The sequence below is a fragment of the Triturus cristatus genome, chromosome 11 (assembly GCF_964204655.1).
Source record: "Triturus cristatus chromosome 11, aTriCri1.1, whole genome shotgun sequence".
In the NCBI taxonomy this organism is placed as follows: Eukaryota; Metazoa; Chordata; class Amphibia; order Caudata; family Salamandridae; genus Triturus; species Triturus cristatus.
In genome coordinates, this window is record NC_140594.1 from 645,177,112 (window position 1) to 645,195,573 (window position 18,462).

At 45.2% G+C, this 18,462-nt stretch overlaps 1 protein-coding gene across 4 annotated transcripts in view; it reads left to right on the forward strand.

Annotated features, from left to right (window-relative positions):
- Window positions 1-18,462, forward strand: part of PPP1R7 (protein phosphatase 1 regulatory subunit 7) — a 565,298-nt gene that overhangs the window by 434,114 nt on the left and 112,722 nt on the right. For all 4 annotated transcript variants that reach the window (XM_085634149.1, XM_085634151.1, XM_085634150.1 and 1 more), the window contains one exon: window positions 13,795-13,881. In XM_085634149.1, the coding sequence (XP_085490275.1) occupies window positions 13,795-13,881 (87 nt within the window). The remainder of the gene's footprint in view (window positions 1-13,794; window positions 13,882-18,462) is intronic.

Genomic DNA, 18,462 nt, shown 5'->3' on the forward strand with positions numbered 1-18,462 from the left:
CAGGGAATCCCCCATCACCAACACATCAGAGCCAGATACCATGCCTTCCTGACCTGCACAGGTTGTATCAAGTTTCTGAAAATTGCCAAACAATTATGAGCTTAATGCCCAACACCGCTCTTTACAGCAGCAGGAACTGTCACGCACCATGCCAGAGCCACGGAGGACGAGTGCAGTTGGCCCACACAGCCTGAGGACCAGAATTGGGGGAGAATTCTGGTATACACCTACACACGCCATCAAACCTTGAATCAATAGTGGTAGTCTACACACAAAGGGACACATAGATGAGGCTCATGGAACCAGTCTTGTGACTCCTCTTCCCTAAATACAGATAGCTAGTGGAGGCATTGTATTGTTGAGCTGGCATGTCACTAAGACAACAAGAGAGGTGAGCTCGGTTCCTTGCACTGTCCTGATTGAGGGAATGACACACCTAGGCCTGTTGTAAAGTGAACAATATGCTTGAAACTCACAAGTCCAGTCTCTTGTTATTTACTTCCACACAGCGTCCCATTGGAGAGGGATCATTTACAATTATCAGGACACCGACCCCAGTCTGAGCGCATTACCACCAGGTGCCTTTATACAAAGCCACACGGTGCTCCTCCATTATGGTACATTAAGTTCTCTAGTAGGGGATTTCCGTGTATAGTCATAATCATGTGAATAGTCCCGCCCATGTGCATGGACCCCGGAGCATTTCATTAGATATATCTTCTTAAGTTGTCATCCTCTGTCTTTCTTCAGGAAGGCCTGCATAGACACTTAAGAGATAAAGAGACACTAATGCAGCCTAACTAACTAGGCTACACTGTCCATTACTTCATCTTGAAGTGAAAAAAGATAGCTAGTTAACATTTAATTTAGCAATTTTTCTGAGTTTCAACACATAGAAAACTCCCCTTCACAAAACTCCTTTTTTCATGATAGAGATGAAAGGGTTAGACAGAAAAGCCCCCATAGGCTGCCATTATGTGTCTGCAAATGGATACCGTGCCTTTAAGAGTCTCCAGAGACCCCCGGTATCCCATGAGGCACAGCCAGAGGCAGTTACTTCAGTTCTTTTTTCCAGCTCCTGCTAGCATTGGAGCATTGAGCTCTACCTTTTTTGGTATTTCCTTCAAAATTTGCTTCAGTATTTGATTTTTTGCTACTCTACTCGACCTCGTTGGCCTGTATCAACCTTCTGCTGTCCTTCTTTGGCAGAATTTCTACAGTTTTCTTGTCAAAATGCCTTCTCTGTTTGAAAAGTGTCCTGACTGTGGTAGGAAGAAGGTCAAGTCTGATGCACACAGAGTCTGTATTCTGTGTTTGCCTGTCTCTCATGTGCCTTGAAACCTGCTCTATTTGCAAAATCTTTTCTAGGCGCACCCTGCGTGACCGGGAGAAGATTCGACTCCAAGGGTTAGAGCAGCGAAGACAAAAGGCAGCATTTACAGCCTCTGGGCAAGGAGAGGGTAAGTCCCCTGCCAGAACCCATGCTTCGACCTCTGGGGGGGGGCACCCCAGACAAAAAACGTCGGAAAAACGATGCCGGTCCCGGTTGAAGACGATGACGTCGATAGCTGGTATGACGACTATATGCTCTCCGTCGACTCAGGACTCTGGGTCGAAGCGCCGTCGACACTCCACGTCAAGGAGAAGGACGGCGAGATCTCGGACGAGATCGCCATCAAGAACGCGTTTAACGTCGACTCATCAACGTAGATTGTCGTCGAGGCTTCATCTGAGGCACCGGCGATTGCCGTCGATGCGTCACCTCCGATCGCCGTCAACGGAGGAGTCACCACCGACGTTCTACGTCGAGGTACCGTTCCGGGACTTGCTCCATAGTGAGCCTGTCGATGTCGACAGGGAATTCAGTCCAGACGACTTTGCCGTTGAGCAGTTGATAGACGTCGAGGGAGAGGTCTGACGTTGAGTCCAGGGCACCTTCTTTGCAGCCAGCTCGCAAACGGAGGAGGCTGGTCTCTTCTACCTATTCACCACCAAGGACACCTCCTGCTCCTAGTCAACCGGTGGACCTGCCTTCAATGCCACCGCTGCCTCCTCCACCTCCTCCTCATTCTCCGCCTCCTTTTCTGCCTCCGCCTGGGCCCACAGCTCCTCAGCCCACACATCCTGCAGAACCTCGAAGACCAAGATCACGGTATTGGCCGAGACATCGACACCGCCAGTCTTCCACGCGATCTCATCGCCATCGCTATGAGAGATCTCGCTCCCGGCATACCAGGTACATGTCTTCCACGAGTACTGGGAGGTACTCGCCTACTCTAACAGTCTCTCCTCCTCAAAGAGTGTCTCTCGTTGATATCACCACCTTTCAGTAGGTTCTGGTCAGAGGAGCGTTGAAACTTAACATTTCCTTGTCTGCTCCTATACCGTCGACTTCAGTTATATTTGAAACCCTCCAGCAGAGACAAACATCTTGTCCCTTGCTTCCGTTGGTGCCTGCTTTATTGGAACCTGCTATGGAACTGTTCCTGACACCATCTTCTATAAACTCTGTGCCTTCTAGGCTAGAGAAGAAATACCGCCCTCCTGATTCGGACACGGTCTTCCTCCGACTGGACCTCACCCCGGCCTCTGTCATAGTGGTGGCGGCAAGGAAACAGCATGCTACGGCTCCGACTTCAACGGTACCACCTGATAAGGAAAGCCGTAAGCTGGATTCGGTGGGGAGAAAAGTTTGCAACACCGCAGCTACATCCATGAAGGCAGCCAGCTCTACTGCCTTGCTGGGCCGGTATGACCAATCCCTGTGGGAGTCGCTTCAACAATTTGTGGACCTCCTGCCCAGGGACAAGCGGGAAGATTTTCATGAGATTTTGAACTAAGGAGTGTTGGTTTCGAATCAAATCATTAGTGCTGCAGCGGCTACTTCACTCCTGTCAGCCTACGGGTATTGCCACGGACTTGCTCTCCGGAGGCATTCCTGGCTTTAGTCTTACCTCACTGAAGCCGGAGGCGCAACAGCGCATCTCTAATCTACCTTTCTCTGACATGACCCTCTTTGGTTCCCATGCGGATGACGAGATGGCCCGCATGAAGGCGGAAATGGAGACTTTGAAGGCTGTAGGTCTAGAGAAGCCTAAAGAACAACGCAAAGACTTCCGCCCATTCCAACTGCATTCTTCCTCCCAGAGGTTCCAATGATCTCAAGGCAGTCAGTCCAATCAACAACAGTTTCAGCTGTCTTTTCAGCCGTTTCAGAAACGCCAGTCGCGAGGACGATCCAGCCAGCAGTCTGGACAAGAGAACAAGGCTGCTGCTAGTTCCAAGCCCTGAAGGGTTACTTCCCCCTCTTCTGTTACCCAATCCGGCGGGGGCGCGGGGTGGGGGAGCATTCAAAATTACCTGGCAGAGTGGCAGAAAGTAACTCAGGACAATTGGGTGCTAAATATTGTTCGCAATGGGTACTCGCTACGTTTCACAAGCCCTCCTCCGCCGATTCCTCCAACTCGGTCACGCTACATGCTACGTGAGTTACATGGGGAGGCCAACATCCTCTTACAGAAAAGGGCGATAGAACCAGTTCCTCTTTCATAGAGAGGAACAAGACTGTATTCTTGGTTCTTTCTAGTCCTCTAGAATGACAAGAACTAGTTCAGACCCATCCTTTGTTTGCGACATGCAAACAAATGGATTCGCAGAGAAAAGTTTTGGTTGTTGTCCTTGCATCAAATCAACCCTCACCTTCATCGGGGAAACTGGCTATGCGCAATAGATCTGCAAGATGCAAATTTTCATGTGCCCATAGTGAGGAAATATCGCAAGTTCCTGCGGTTCACCGTAGGCAACAACCACTATCAATACTCCGTGCTTCCCTTCGGCATGAAGGCAGCACCCCGGACATTTTCCAAATGCATGGCCGTAGTTGCTGCACATTTAAGGAAGACCAAGGTGTTAGTCTACCCATATCTAGACGACTGGCTGATCAAGGCTGCTACGTCTCAGGAAGCGCAATTGCACTTCAATTGGACTTCCAATCTCCTCCTTCGTTTTGGCCTCCACATCAACGTCACAAAGTCTGTCTTGACTCCTGTCCAATGTCTACAGTACCTGGGAGCCACCATCGATAATCCCACGGCAAATGTGTGTCCTTCGGAGGAGAGGCGCTTATCGATCCTTCGGAAGGCTCAGGCTCTCATGACCTTGCGCTCCCTGACGGTGATGAAGGTATCTTCTCTCCTGGGCTCCATGACCTCCTGTATCTTCCTCACTCCAAATGCACGCCTCCATATAAGACCCCTGCAAGAATGTCTGGAGGATCAGTGGGACCAGAAGCTGGGGGATTGGGAAGACAGGATTCAGCTGTCGCAGCAGGCTCTCCAGTCCATCCGATGGTGGTGTTCTCCTCGCAATCTCCTCCAGGGGATTACCTCCCACAAGGAGATACCGACGCAAACCATAGTGATGGATGCGTCTCTCCATGGCTGGAGAAGTGTGGCTCAATGATTAGAGCGGCAGACCCGGATGCAGAGGTCTAGCCCGGGACCAGGGTTCAATTCCCCGCCTCGGCGGGTCTTGGGCTCAAAAATTCCACAGACCTGATAATTCTCGCCTCGGTGCCATTCCAATCATGGAGTCCCACTCTGCAACTCTGGGCAATAGCTTGCTTAATCTCCACAACGGCCCCCACAACGCTAAGGATGCCTGGCCTCCACCTTGGGGGTGCCCAGGAGTGGACGCCTCACAGGGAAAGCCAGGATGGGTTCCACAGCGGTATTCGTACAAGCGCCTTGAGACCCTTGCGGGTGAGTAGTGCGCTATACAAGTATCAATTTACATTTTTACATGGCTGGGGTGTGCATTCCGACCACCTTCAGATACAGGACACATGGTCCCGGAAGGAGGCCACGTACGACATCACCTTCCTGGAACTTCGAGCAGTTCATTTGGCGCTGAAAGCCTTCCAGCGTCATTTCACACCAGTTCCCTGCTTGTCCAGACGGACAATACGACAACAATGTTCTATCTCAACAAGCAGGGGGGCTCGAGATCTCGAGTGTTCTCGGGAAGCCCAGACCATCTGGAAATGGCTATTGGCTAGGAACCTGACCATCACAGCAACTCACCTCCCAGGTGTTCAAAATCTTCAGGTGGACGCTCTCAGCAGACTCATTCAAGAAAATCACGAATGGGTCTTAAACGACAAAGTGGTTCGAGGCATCTTCGGAGGATGGGGTACTCCAAAGGTCGATCTGTTCGCTACCGCGGAAAACAGCAAATCCCGTGACTTCGCCTCCAGGTATTACCAACCGGGGACTCTGGGGAATGCACTGTGGATCAACTGATCAGGCGGCTTTCTCTACGCTTTTCCTCCAATTCCCCTGATCCCGACAGTACTGATCAAGTGCTCACAATCACGGACCAAGATGATCCTCATTGCTCCGGAGTGGCCCCGTCAGTGGTGGTTCACAGACCTACTCCACCGATCTCTCCTGCCACATCTCCGTCTTCCATGCCGGCAGGACCTTCTAACGAAGTTCAGCGGACAGATGGTGCACCCCAAACTCTCGTCCTTGAATTTGGCGGCATGGCTCCTGAGTTAGTACAGTCCGGACATTTGAATATCTCTCAGGACTGCATGGAGATATTGAAGGAGGCAAAACGGCCATCTACATGCACTTCCTATGCATATAAATGGAAGAGATTTTGCATCTGGTGTGCGCCTAAGAATGTGGATCCTACCTCCTGCAAGGAAGATGTCATCCTTCCTTACTTGCTACACTTAGCTCAATCTGGCCTCCAGATTCATTCGATTAAAGTTCACCTGGCAGCTTTGACTACTTATAGGAAATGTCCTTCACAAACTTCCTTTTTTTAAATCCCAGTCATCAGAGATTTTCTTCAAGGTTTGAGAAAAGTGTTTCCTCCCATTAGGCGTCCTTCACCTCCTTGGGAGCTCAATGTGGTTCTTTCTCGACTGATGAGGGAACCGTTTGAACCCATTCATAAGGCTTCTCTTCAGCATCTGTCTTGGAAGACTGCTTTGTTTGTGGCCATAACTTCTGCCCGCAGAGTTAGCGAACTTCAGGCACTCTGTTGTCGAGAGCCATATACAGTTTTTCATTCCTCTAAGGTAGTTATGAGGACTCAGCCTAAGTTCCTCCCTAAAGTAGTTTCAGAGTTTCATTTGAACCAAATAATTTCATTGCGTAAATTTTTTCAGGAGACGTCAACGACAACCAAAGTATGGAGTTGAGCTGTCCCACGAAGGATGTCAAGTGCTGGGGGAGGGGGGGGGGGTGTAAGTGTCTTGATTGAACACCAACAAGCCTTGGCAACTGCAACCCACGCGGGCAGAGTAAATACGCTTCGGTAAGGACCAGCAAGGTCCTGGGCACTCCCCAAGCTATGGAGAGTCAGGGCACGTCTGGAGCAACCAGGAAAGCCCAAGGAAAATCAAGGTTACCTTCACCGGGACCCACAGGTCAACGGACCAGGGATCGCGAAGGGACCTTGAGCTGAATCACAATATTCCAGCCCACGGAACATTTTTGGAGTGTAGGCCGGATATCTTCGGTGGAAATACTGCTCGGGTCAGGACTACACGTAGTCCAAAGCAAAGCCTCAGGGATCGCCAAAAAGCATATGCTGCTGCAAAGTATGCGGTGCACAGGGGTTCGGGTTGCACGGTCCCCACGAGGGATACGGGCCTCAGAATTGCTGAGAGTGCAGATAAACCTCCGAGACCTTGGGAACCCACCTCCTGTGTTGCAGAAATCTTAGGAGTCCTCAGTAGCTCGGGAGATGCAAACCGGTCAGGAGCGTTAAGGTGCCTGCTACTGCAGGTGAGTAATTCCTTTACTCCAAGGGAGATTCTTCAGTCATCCATAGTAGTGTAGATCGTCAAAGTACTTGATTTCTGTAGCAGAGTTTAGTCCAGGTAAAATCTAAAGTCCTTTGGTCAGGGGTTCCTACTTTATACCCAAGGGAAGGGTATGACAAACCCTGGGGACCCACCTATGGCTGGGTCAGGACAGAGGGGTGGCTACACCCATGTCCTTTGTCCATTTCGCGCCACAGCAGGAGCAAATCCCCCCCCCCCCTAGTTACTGGCGGGGAGGTATGATTCCAAGGTGTTTGACACCAAACACAACATGTTTCCATGCAGCCATTTTAAAGTTAACATTTACTGCGAGGTTATCATGCACTTAAATATATATGGTTGGCTGCATCACAAACAACCCCAGAAAATAGGTTCTGAAGGCTGCAGAGGGGCTCTGCTCATGCATGGGCACCCTCTCACCTAAAACCCTGCACCCTGCCTTCAGGATTGATAAGGCCTCCCATAGGGGTGACTGATAGGTTTATATGTGTAGTGAGTTAGGATAGATATGGTGAACCTATATCTAAGTAAGGAGTGGCATGCACCACCTTACACAGGCTGCAGGAGCAGACCTGTGGTGTCAGTTTGAATGGTCTCTCAGGGGTAGCAGCATGCACCTAAACTACAGCTTAGATTGGAGGCTGAACAATTTGCATTCAATAAATATTACATATCTGCTGCCAAAAAGCCTTTACAAAACTCAAGTGGCATCACTACGTGAGGGTAGAAAAAGCTGGCAGAATGTTGGCATTCCAATTGCGACAAAGGGAGTCACAATTGGTAGTGCCAGCTATCTGAGATTCCTGCTGCACACTCCTGACACCAACAGGAAGTTGGATTTTTTTTTTTAGAGCAAAAGAGTACCCGCTTATCATGTAAAACAAAGCAAAAAGCACTTCAAACCGTCACCAAAACACTTATTTTAATACATACATGACTGTTCATTCTAATGTCATTGTTCTAGTTCAAAACACTCTATTGCGTTTTAATCAAAGGACACATTAGCATAAAGGAAGAGCAAGGCTTCCTTTCCGACATGCAAAATATTACAGCGCCAGCTTCTTTCCTGCAAGATCCCGGTGATCCCCCTCTAGAGTGGAAACTTTGGATTTGTTCGTTTAAAGCGTATTTAGTAGCTATTGATGCTACTAAGTTCAAACCTGACAGGAAAAAAGGTCTAATGTATTATCATCTTGGTGTTGAGGGGTAAAATGTATTTGACCATCTTCCTGATTATGATGGTTCAGATGAAGACATTGATGAATTCGATGCAGCTATCGCTCAACTTGACAAGTATTTTGCGAAATCAAAAAACTTGGTTGTTCACAGATTTAAGTTCTTTACCAGAGTACAGAAACCTTCAGAGAGTATTGATTCTTATGTGACTGCTCTGAAAGTGTTAGCTTCGACGTGTGAATTTGAAGAGTTCACTTCTCAATTGAGATCAACTTGTGGCTAGATGCAGTTCTAAAAAGATACAAGAACGTCTGCTCACCTGCAAGAATCCATCCCTTGATAAAGCTATTGATATAGCGAAAAGCATTGAGGGATCCGGTCATGATGTTAAGTCTCTTGAGGAATCTTTCAACAAAACCTGCATTTCAGGGGCTGTTGTTAATAAGCCAACGACTTCTGCGGACCAAAAAAGATTTACATCTGCAGCTAAACCCTTTGTTCAAAATTTTCCACAAAGGAAAATATTCTGTTTTAGGTGTGGTTCACCTAATCATGTTTCTTCCTTTAGGTATTGTCCAGCACTTGGTCAACATTGTAAGAAGTGCAATAGAATGGGCCATTTTTCTAAAGTATGTAGGGGTGGCAGGTTCAATAATCCTATTCGCTCTTTAGTAACTGAGGACAGTGAGATGGAAAGAGAAAATTCTAACACCAATGTCGAATTAATGCTGGGAGTTAGATGTGCAAAAGAGCTTAACTCTTCTTCAGTTGTTGATCCTGAAGTTGAAGTTTGGATTGATGGAGTGTATCGAACTCCTGGTAGACACTGGTGTTCGTATTACCATCATTGATTATAAAAAAATTGCATTCTCTTGGACAGACCCCCTTTGCTTCCTCCTGATGTATCTACTGTGGCATTTGAAGGCAGCAAAGTGGATTTGCTGGGGTACTTCTTGGCCTGTTTCAAATTTCTAGATTCACATATCAAGGGCAAAGTTTATGTTGCTTGCAAGGGTATTAATGTTTTAGGACTAATTCATCAGGCTGAATTGAAACTAGTTATTAGACCTGGTTCAAGCAATCCTGTCACTATTGAAAGGTTAGTTCCCGGATCTTGTTGTTCTTTGGACCTGTCTGGTGACAACAAGGTACAATTGAGGTCAGAATTAGATTGGGAGAAAAAATTCAAGAAGGTTTTTCAAGACAAATTGGGGAAAATTTCAGATTTTGTTTTTGCAATAAAAGTCAAACACCAGGTTGCTCCAGTCAAACATAAGTTACGCAACATACGTCTAAGTGTAAGGAAAGATCTATCTGTCATGCTTTTGCATTTATGTGAACAAGGTATCATTGAGAAAGTGGAGGGTACCCTTTGGTTGTCTCCCATAGTTCTCGCAAAGAAAAAAAATGGCGAACTTAGAATGTGTGTTGACTTGAGGAGTGTCAACAAGGCAATTTGGGTGGATAATTTTCCTTTGCCAAGGATTGAGGATCTTATCACCAAAATTGGTCATTCATGTTGGTTTACGAAGCTAGACCTTAGGTCAGCTTATCACCAAGTTGTCTTAGATAAATCCTCTCGCCATTTAACTGCCTTTGTTACTCCGGAGGGTACCTTTCAGTTCTGCACAATGCCATTTGGTATTGCTTCTGCGGCAGCAGTTTTTCAGAGATTAATGTCTAGCATGTTTGATCACTTATCTCAAGTCGTGGTTTTCCAAGATGACATTTTGGTGTTTACAGAGAGTGAAGATGAACATAACACTGTTGTGGAAAATGTTTTGAGTATATTAGAATCTAGAGGTGCTACCTTAAGGAAAGACAAATGCATATTCAAAACTGAAGAAATAGAATATCTGGGTCATGTTTTTTCAGCTGAGGGTATCAAACCAAAACCTTGCCTTGTGAAAAGTATCTTGGATGCTCCTGCTCCAAAGAACAAAGACCAATTACTTTCCTTTTTAGGTCTTTGCAAATTCTATGCTAAGTTTTTAAAAAACTTTGCAAATCTAACTGAAGCATTTAGGCCTTTACTTAAGAAGAATGCAGAATACAACTGGTCTGACTCTTGTGATCAAACTTTTAAGATCATCAAGGAAAGAACGGTCAATGCCCCAGCTCTTCAATCTTTTTCAGAAAAAAGGGCTACGGTCATTACTGTGGATGCATGTGAATATGGCTTAGGTGCTGTTCTAACTCAAGTAGAGAAGGGACGTGAGTTCACTATTGGATTCGCTTCTCGTACATTAAGAGACGCTGAACGTAAATATTCTGTGATCGAAAAAGAATTGCTTGCCTGTGTGGGGAGTGTGGAGAATTTTAAAGCGTATGTTTGGGGCAGACATTTCACGCTGAAAACTGACCATTGTCCTTTAGTCAATATTCTTTCAGGAAAAAGAATTAAACGTACTACAGCTAGAATTTCTAGACTTGTTGCTAAATTGTTGGAATTTTCATTTTCAGTAGAGTACATTCCTGGGGGAAAAAAATTCCCGAGCGGATTGTCTTTCTCGACTTCCCATTGACGAAAACTATAGTCATGATTGGGAAGCCGAGATTGAAGAATGTTTTATTGCATACATAGGAGATGCAAGTTTTTCTGAAAGTGAATGGATTTCTGCAGTCGGATCGGATTGCACTTTGAGTGAAGTTATCACATTATTGCAGTCTGGTTGGCCGAAAGAATCACAATTAACAAATGAGTTACAACCTTTTTGGAAGATTGCTGATGAATTATCTTTAGAAGGTGATTTGTTAGTTCGTGGAGAGAAATTAGTAGTACCCTTTTCTCTTCGTCAGCAGGTGATAAAATTGGCTCACAGTGGGCATTTAGGCTCTACCTTGACAAAGAAGAAAATTAGGGAAAGGTTTTGGTGGCCTCGTATGGACTCACAGATTGAGGATTTTGTGTCAAATTGTACCAAGTGTATTTCTAGCGATAAGGTGTTAATAACTGAACGGAATGTTGAATCAGTAAGTTTATGTCCAAAGAGAGTGTGGCAACGTGTCAGTGTTGATTTCTTAGGACCATATCAAGTTTTACCTCACAATTTAAGATACTTCATTGTGATGGTAGATCATCTTTCCAGGTGGGTTGAGGTGGAACCTGTATCAGAACCAACCACAAGAAAAGTAATTGAGTGTTTTTTTAAGGTGTTTTCTAGAGAGGGTTTTCCAGTAGAACTTCTGACTGATAACGGGGTTCAATTTGTTTCATCTTAAATGTCCTCTTTTTTAGAGAATTGTAAGATCAAGCATTTAAGGACACCTCTTTATCACCCCCAGAGTAATGGGAAAGTTGAGCGTTTCAACAAGGTACTAGTTGAATGCATTCAAGCTTCAATTAAGAGCAATATGGATGTGGCTCAATCAGTCCATGAGCTGGTTTGGTCTCACCGCACCACTCCACACTCTGTTACTGGCAGGTCTCCTTTCGAACTCATGAGGGGTAGAGAAGCTGCTACTGAATTGTGTCCGTCTTGGATCCTTAAGGCATTACCCAAATCTGGGAATGTTGGTACTTGGTGTGAATCTGCTGAATATAATTCCAATATTTTCAATTTTAAGAAGCTTGAAAATAAAAAGTAAAAAGAATCCTTCGGTGAAACCTTTCAGATTAAATGTAGGGGATTGGGTCCGTGTCAGGAATCCCATCTTGGTTGGGAAAGGTTTTTCCAAGTTTAAGGATCCTGTTCAGGTTTGTGAGGTGAGGAAGAATGCTGTGAAACTTTCTGATGGGAATTGGCGAGGTATCTCCCGTGTAGCTTTAACTCCACGTAATGTTTCTGCACCAAAAGCGGTTGCAGACTTTTCAAGAGGCAATTCTATTCCACGTAGGAGTGATCGTGTTCACCGAAGACCCACGAGATTTAATGATTTTGTTTCTCGTTAAAAAAAAAATTGTTTTTAAAAGAGGAAGGAATGATGGTGGGTGTATTCTTATAAGATTTACTTTAATTTGAATTCATTCTACTCTTCTTATGTATTTTCTTTGTTTTAAGAGTATCCCTTTATTGTTTTGTGTGCACTGTTATTTTGGATATATATATTTTTAGGAATGTGTAGGTATTATACTTTTGTTGTATTGTATCTTAAATTTGCTTGTTATCTTCATTTAAAAAAAGGGGGATGTGTGGTAATGTGTATTTACTATGTCTCTCACTTGGAATGTAGTGAGCTCATGGAGCAAGTGTTCTATATTCTTGTACTAAGATTCTGGTGGTGTCAGTTGCTCCAGAGCCCCTTCTTGAATGGATGTACACTCTGATTAAACTACATGTTTCCAGCATTACTGCGTGACTCTTCACTACACGGCGTCAACAACATACTACATTACAGTAGTAGCCTCGCTTTTATTGGTAGTGTTGACCTGTGGAGTGTCTACTACCTCCGATGACCGCAGTGAGCAAAAATGTCTAGGGCATGTTAACTCTATAAATTCCACAGATAATGGGGCATTGAAGGGGTGCCACATCTGCCTATACGAGTCGTTCCTGGCGGCGAGAGAAAGGGTGAGTCTCTCCATACCCAGCATCAGATTTCATTGTTGAATCAATATCTCTGTTCTTCGAAGAATAGACATCAATCTATCAGAAATCAAACCTATATTAACAAACTAAATATAAGAATCCAAAAGTAAAAAAAATGCTAACGCAGTAAGAAAAGCCCCAAACCTTCCAGTTACTCAAACCAGCAACCAAGTCCCTTTGTAAAAAATAAGGCCCCCGCTGTAAACCCGTAGTTCAAATGTCAAGGAGACAAAATGAATTCTTTCCTCCTTGTACGGCCAACAGCTGTGGGCAGATTAAAAACGTCAACGTATGTTTCAGCTGTGTTAAAGTATGATGGTTTGTATGATAGTATAGTATGTGTGATAGTAGCACATCTAAACCCATCCAAAGAACTGATCCTGTGAGCCCACAGCGGTAAAAACCACGAGGAGATATGGAAGCTGCTGGCTTCTTATGTATCGGGACGTATTTTTAGCTTTACTGCTGTTGCTGCCTATCTGGCTGCATCTGCCTTAATTTTTCCTGCTTTTTTGTTTATTGTCCCTCTCACCTTGAGCAGCAAGTTCTCTCTAAGCTGAAATCTAGTTGTAAGTATTCGTTTGCTGGAAAATGTTTTTTTTTAAAGACAATATTACTATCTGTTTTTAAAAATATTTTTTAATAATGAACGCTCCATGGTTCCCGCATGTAAGTGGGAATATTCTTACGTTTAGGATGTCGAAGATTTTACTATCATTACAAATAATTGACGTTTCCTTCTTCTAGTGTGCTAAGCATACATGTTACTGATACATATTGCAATTATTTTACCACACCCTGCTATCTGCATATTTATTTTTCACTCTGACAATTGTTTGCACATGAGCAATCACTTTTAAAAGATATGCTTTAAAAACCTCATATTATTAAACCACTCACATGTGAAGCTATCTCAAAAACGCCTGGATGTAAGTATTCTGTGTAGTATCACTTTTTTTTTCTAGCGTGTTCTGCGGCCCACCGGGGAACAGTACCAGATAATGAATTAGCATGGTAACGTGATTGCATACCTTTCTAAACCAGTTGTGAAGCAAGTCTACAGAGGAGCACTCCTAGTCCTTTCTTGCTGTATTGAGCATGAAATAGCTTGCCGTGAATTGTGCACACCATCATTCCAAACCTAAACGTGCACAATTTGTAATCATGATGTCAAAAAGTAACTATATATCTTGTAACCTAGCGTAACTGTATGGCTTACAAAGATCTCTTCCATTTGTTTGTTTTCATTAGAGTAAGTTGACAACCTTGGATATAGCGGCCAACCGAATAAAAAAAATCGAGAACATCCGCCACTTATCTGACCTACAGGAGTTCTGGGTAAGTGGGGAGATCCTTTGAAGCTAAGCATGAAAGTCAGTGGTAGAATACACTGTTTGATTCACACCTGACATTCAGGCTATATGTTCTTTTTTTGTTATTTCTTTAATTTGTATAGTTTCTCTATTATTAGTGTGCTGTAGAGCATGAACTGGTACAAATACGCCTAATAGTATGTCTGCAGCATATTTCTTGTAGAGACACGGTGTCCTCTTGCCATCTAGTATTAGCTTTTGAATACTGTAGCTTGTTATGCTCTGAAATGTGTACCCTGTGCATTGAGAGTTTCAGGGAAGATGTTAGCCATTTGAAGCACACCTGAAACAGCGATACAGAATCCACCTCAGATTTTGCCATCTGGTTTGGAGTTTACCATTGATTCATGAAAACACTGTGTACTGATGATGAAAATGCAAATTTTCCACTGTTTTAATGGGCAGAAAATCATGATTTTTATTAAAGACACGGAGGCTAATATTATGCATGACTACTTTATTGATCCTCACACACAGCAGCAAAAAAGAACTTCGAATTCGACTAGAACATTCTTAGACAGCTAGAACTTCAATAACATGCATAATATCCTAGAACACGCAGCCTTCTTCCTTCTTTTCTTGCTGCGATTTTTCAGTCCCGTCCCACGAAATAAAATATACTTTATGCACTGCAAACACATGAATATCTCCTTTCTTTTCCATGATTTCCATTGGATAAACTTCTTTAACTTTGCCCTGGCAAAAACATAACAGAAATCAGCAAATTCAATGGGTGAGTTAACACAGGGAGGGGTAATATTAGCCTCCGTGTCTTTAATAAAATCATGATTTTTGTAGTGTGAATCCTTTTCTGGATTCACATGCTGTGCATTATTCCACCATCTAATGGTTGGGTCTGGAATAGTCCTTGTGTTTTGTTTTTTCTGTTTGGGGGCATCGTTGACCACCATTTGGTGCTAGGTCCATCCCTTGTGTGAAGTCAGACGGCGCCCTGGAAGTTCCTTTGTGCGGTAGCCATCTTCAGATTCTTTTTTCCGCCATTGGGACTGGAAGCAAAGGGAGACTCTCTGCAGATTTGGACGGAATCCCTGAAAGAATCAAAGAATTCGACTACAAGTACCACCGATTATCAACTACGAAGACACCAGAGAATAGACAGAACCTGTGTGAGAAAGTGCCCTCTTTCTGCATTGTTGCCCCCACTTTTTTCTGAATTGCTGATGTGCTTTGACTGAGTGTGCCCTGGGCTCCTGCTAACAAGGTACCCAGGGCCTATGTTCTTTCCCTAAAACTGCATTGAAGCCTAAACCCAATTGGCATCGCTGGCCACAGGTCAGCCCCTGGTAAATGGTACCACTGGTAAGGTCTCTAAGGGCTGCAGCACTTATTGTGCCCCCCTTAGAGGTCCTGTACCGTCACACACACACACACACTGCCTTTGCAGGCTGCGTGTTTTGGTGCAGAACAAAGTGAAGAGTCGACATGGTACGCTACCCTGTGTGCCATGCCTAAAACCTTTGGTTTTGCTTTGTTCGCCCTAAGTTGGCAGGGTATGCCCAGACGTGGGTCCCTTGCTCACTTTGCCACTGGATTCAAGATAGCCTGGCTGATGAGGGTTATGAACCCGAAACCGGTCCCAGGATGCTTGTTTCCGGTCCAGGGAAGACATGGCTTGGCAGTTCGGGCTGGACTGTTCCCATGAGGAACAGGGTCAGACTGATTTGCATATGGCCATGTCTGAACTGGGGTGGCGGAGTGAGCTAAAGAATGATGGAGTAAAGCCAGATCAGTTGACTGGGGGTGAGTGTTTGCATTGTTCAGCACTCCGTCCACCATCCCTTTTGGTTTTGCTTTGTTCGCCCTAAGTTGGCAGGGTATGCCCAGACGTGGGTCCCTTGCTCACTTTGCCACTGGATTCAAGATAGCCTGGCTGATGAGGGTTATGAACCCGAAACCGGTCCCAGGATGCTTGTTTCCGGTCCAGGGAAGACATGGCTTGGCAGTTCGGTCTGGACTGTTCCCATGAGGCACAGGGTCAGACTGATTTGCATATGGCCATGTCTGAACTGGGGTGGCGGAGTGAGCTAAAGAATGATGATGGAGTAAAGCCAGATCAGTTGACTGGGGGTGAGTGTTTGCATTGTTCAGCACTCCGTCCACCATCCCCTTTGGTTTTGCTTTGTTCGCCCTAAGTTGGCAGGGTATGCCCAGACGTGGGTCCCTTGCTCACTTTGCCACTGGATTCAAGATAGCCTGGCTGATGAGGGTTATGAACCCGAAACCGGTCCCAGGATGCTTGTTTCCGTTCCAGGGAAGACCTGGCTTGGCAGTTCGGGCTAGACTGTTCCCATGAGGCACAGGGTCAGACTGATTTGCATATGGCCATGTCTGAACTGGGGTGGCGGAATGAGCTAAAGAATGATGATGGATTAAACCCAGATCAGTTGACGGGGGGTGAGTGTTTGCATTGTTCAGCACTTCGTCCATCATCCCCTTTGGTTTTGCTATGCCTAAAACCCTGGCATAGGTCAGTCACCCCTCTAGCTGGGTGCACTATACCAGTGGTGAGTGTACAGGTGCATGTTATGTTATGTTATGTTAAATTAAATTTATTAAGCGCACGTACGCCCGTAGGCTTCATGGCGCTGTGGAAGACTAGCAAAACATAACATGTGACAGAAAGAAAGAAAATTTAACTAAGGATAAGCTTGCTTAAAGAGCCAAGTCTTAAAAGCCTGTCTAAAGGCTAACAGATCTTCGTGGAGTCTTAGTGGCAGTGGCAAGGAGTTCCACAGGGAGGAAGCTAGGAAGTGGAAAGATCCTCCTCCCTGGCGTTGTTTCCTGATCCGGGGCACGACTAACAAATTCTTTTGGCCAGAACGGAGAGCACGGGAGGGAGTGTAACTGACCAGCAGGCAGCTAATGAATCCAGGGCCCTTACCTTGTAGAGCCCTGAAGATAATGCATCCCGCTTTAAATGCTGCTCTCTGCGCTACAGGCAGCCAGTGGAGACTGGCCAGTCCAGGTCTAATAGACTGCCACTTAGGAATTTTACAGATCAACCTGGCCGCTTGGTTCTGAACCAGTTGGAGTCTCTTGAGCTGCCCCGCCGGTAGGCCCAGATATAAACTATTGGAATAATCCAAACGGGACAGCACAAGAGCAATGATGACCTGAATCAGAGCAGGGTGGGTTAAAAGGTGGGCGATCTTCTTAATCTTGCGAAGTTGGAAGAAACTTGCAGATACCACAGTCCCTACCTGGCTTTTGAGCGAAAGATCTTCATTAAAAGTGATACCTAAGCTCTTAACTGTTTGGGATTTAGCTGGAGGATCTCCCATTTCTGGAGGCCAGAAGTGTGGTCCCCAATGCAGTTCACTCTTCCCAGGCAAAATCAGTTCAGTTTTGCCTGGGTTGAGTTTCAGATGATTTAGGCCCATCCATCTCTGAATGTGAACCATGACCTCCCGAAATTCGGTGGCAGCGCCAGGGGAGTCCAGACAGAAGATCAGTTGCAGATCATCTGCATAGTTAAGAATTAAGGCGCTAAACTTTTTTAATGAAAATAACAAGGGTCGTAAGTACAAATTAAACAAAAGTGGGGACAGGGACGAGCCTTGGGGGACTCCACATTCATTTTTGATTTTGGGCGCTGTAAAAGTTCCCAATCTCACTGCCTGGGTACGCTCCGAGATAAATGACTTCAGCCATCTAAGTGCCGAGCCTCTCAGGCCAGCCTGTTCGACACGGTCGACCAAGATGGTGTGGTCGACCGTGTCGAATGCGGCCGAAAGGTCGAGAAGTACCAATGCTTGGTGAATGTCCCTATCTGCATTGCTTCTTAGTACATTCTGGACCGCCAGTGTCACCATCTCGGTTGAATGCCCTGGTCGAAACCCAGCTTGGTTATGCTCCAGATATCCAGTGGTTTCAACGAAGCTAGAAAGACAGCTAGCAACGTGTGCCTCCAGGATTTTTGATAGGAATGGCAGCAGGGATATCGGGCGGTAATTAGATGGATCGTGAGGATCAAGACTGGGTTTTTTGATCAGGGGAATCAATAGAGCATGCTTAAATCCTGCCGGTACCTTTCCCTGGTTAAGTGAGTCGTTAAGCAGAGAGAGGATCCCGTGAGGGATAGAGTGCCCAATCTCTGTAAAAATGTGGGGTGGGCAGATGTCATCGGGTGATCCAGACTTAACCCGTGCCAGGAGAGTTGAAAAAGTTTTAGCATCTATAGCAGGAAGGGTGTCTAATGTAGTGGGGTTATTAAAAATATCATCTAAAGGAGACGATTTAGGAGAGCTAGCAATGTTGCGTTTTATATTTACAATTTTCTCTCTGAAAAAATCATTCAGAGAGTCACACAACTTCTGGGTAGGGGCTATTGATGGGGCTGTCTTATCATCGTCACAGAGCTCGTTGACTATGTTAAAAATATCTTTAGTTTTATTTGAGGAATTTAAAAATTTTTGAGAAAAATAGTCAGATTTATGTTGGAGCAAGATTTTTTGGCCCTGTACCCCTTGAGTGTCTAAGTCCAATGTTAGACATTGTAAGTGCAGTGCTGCCATTAAGAGTATAT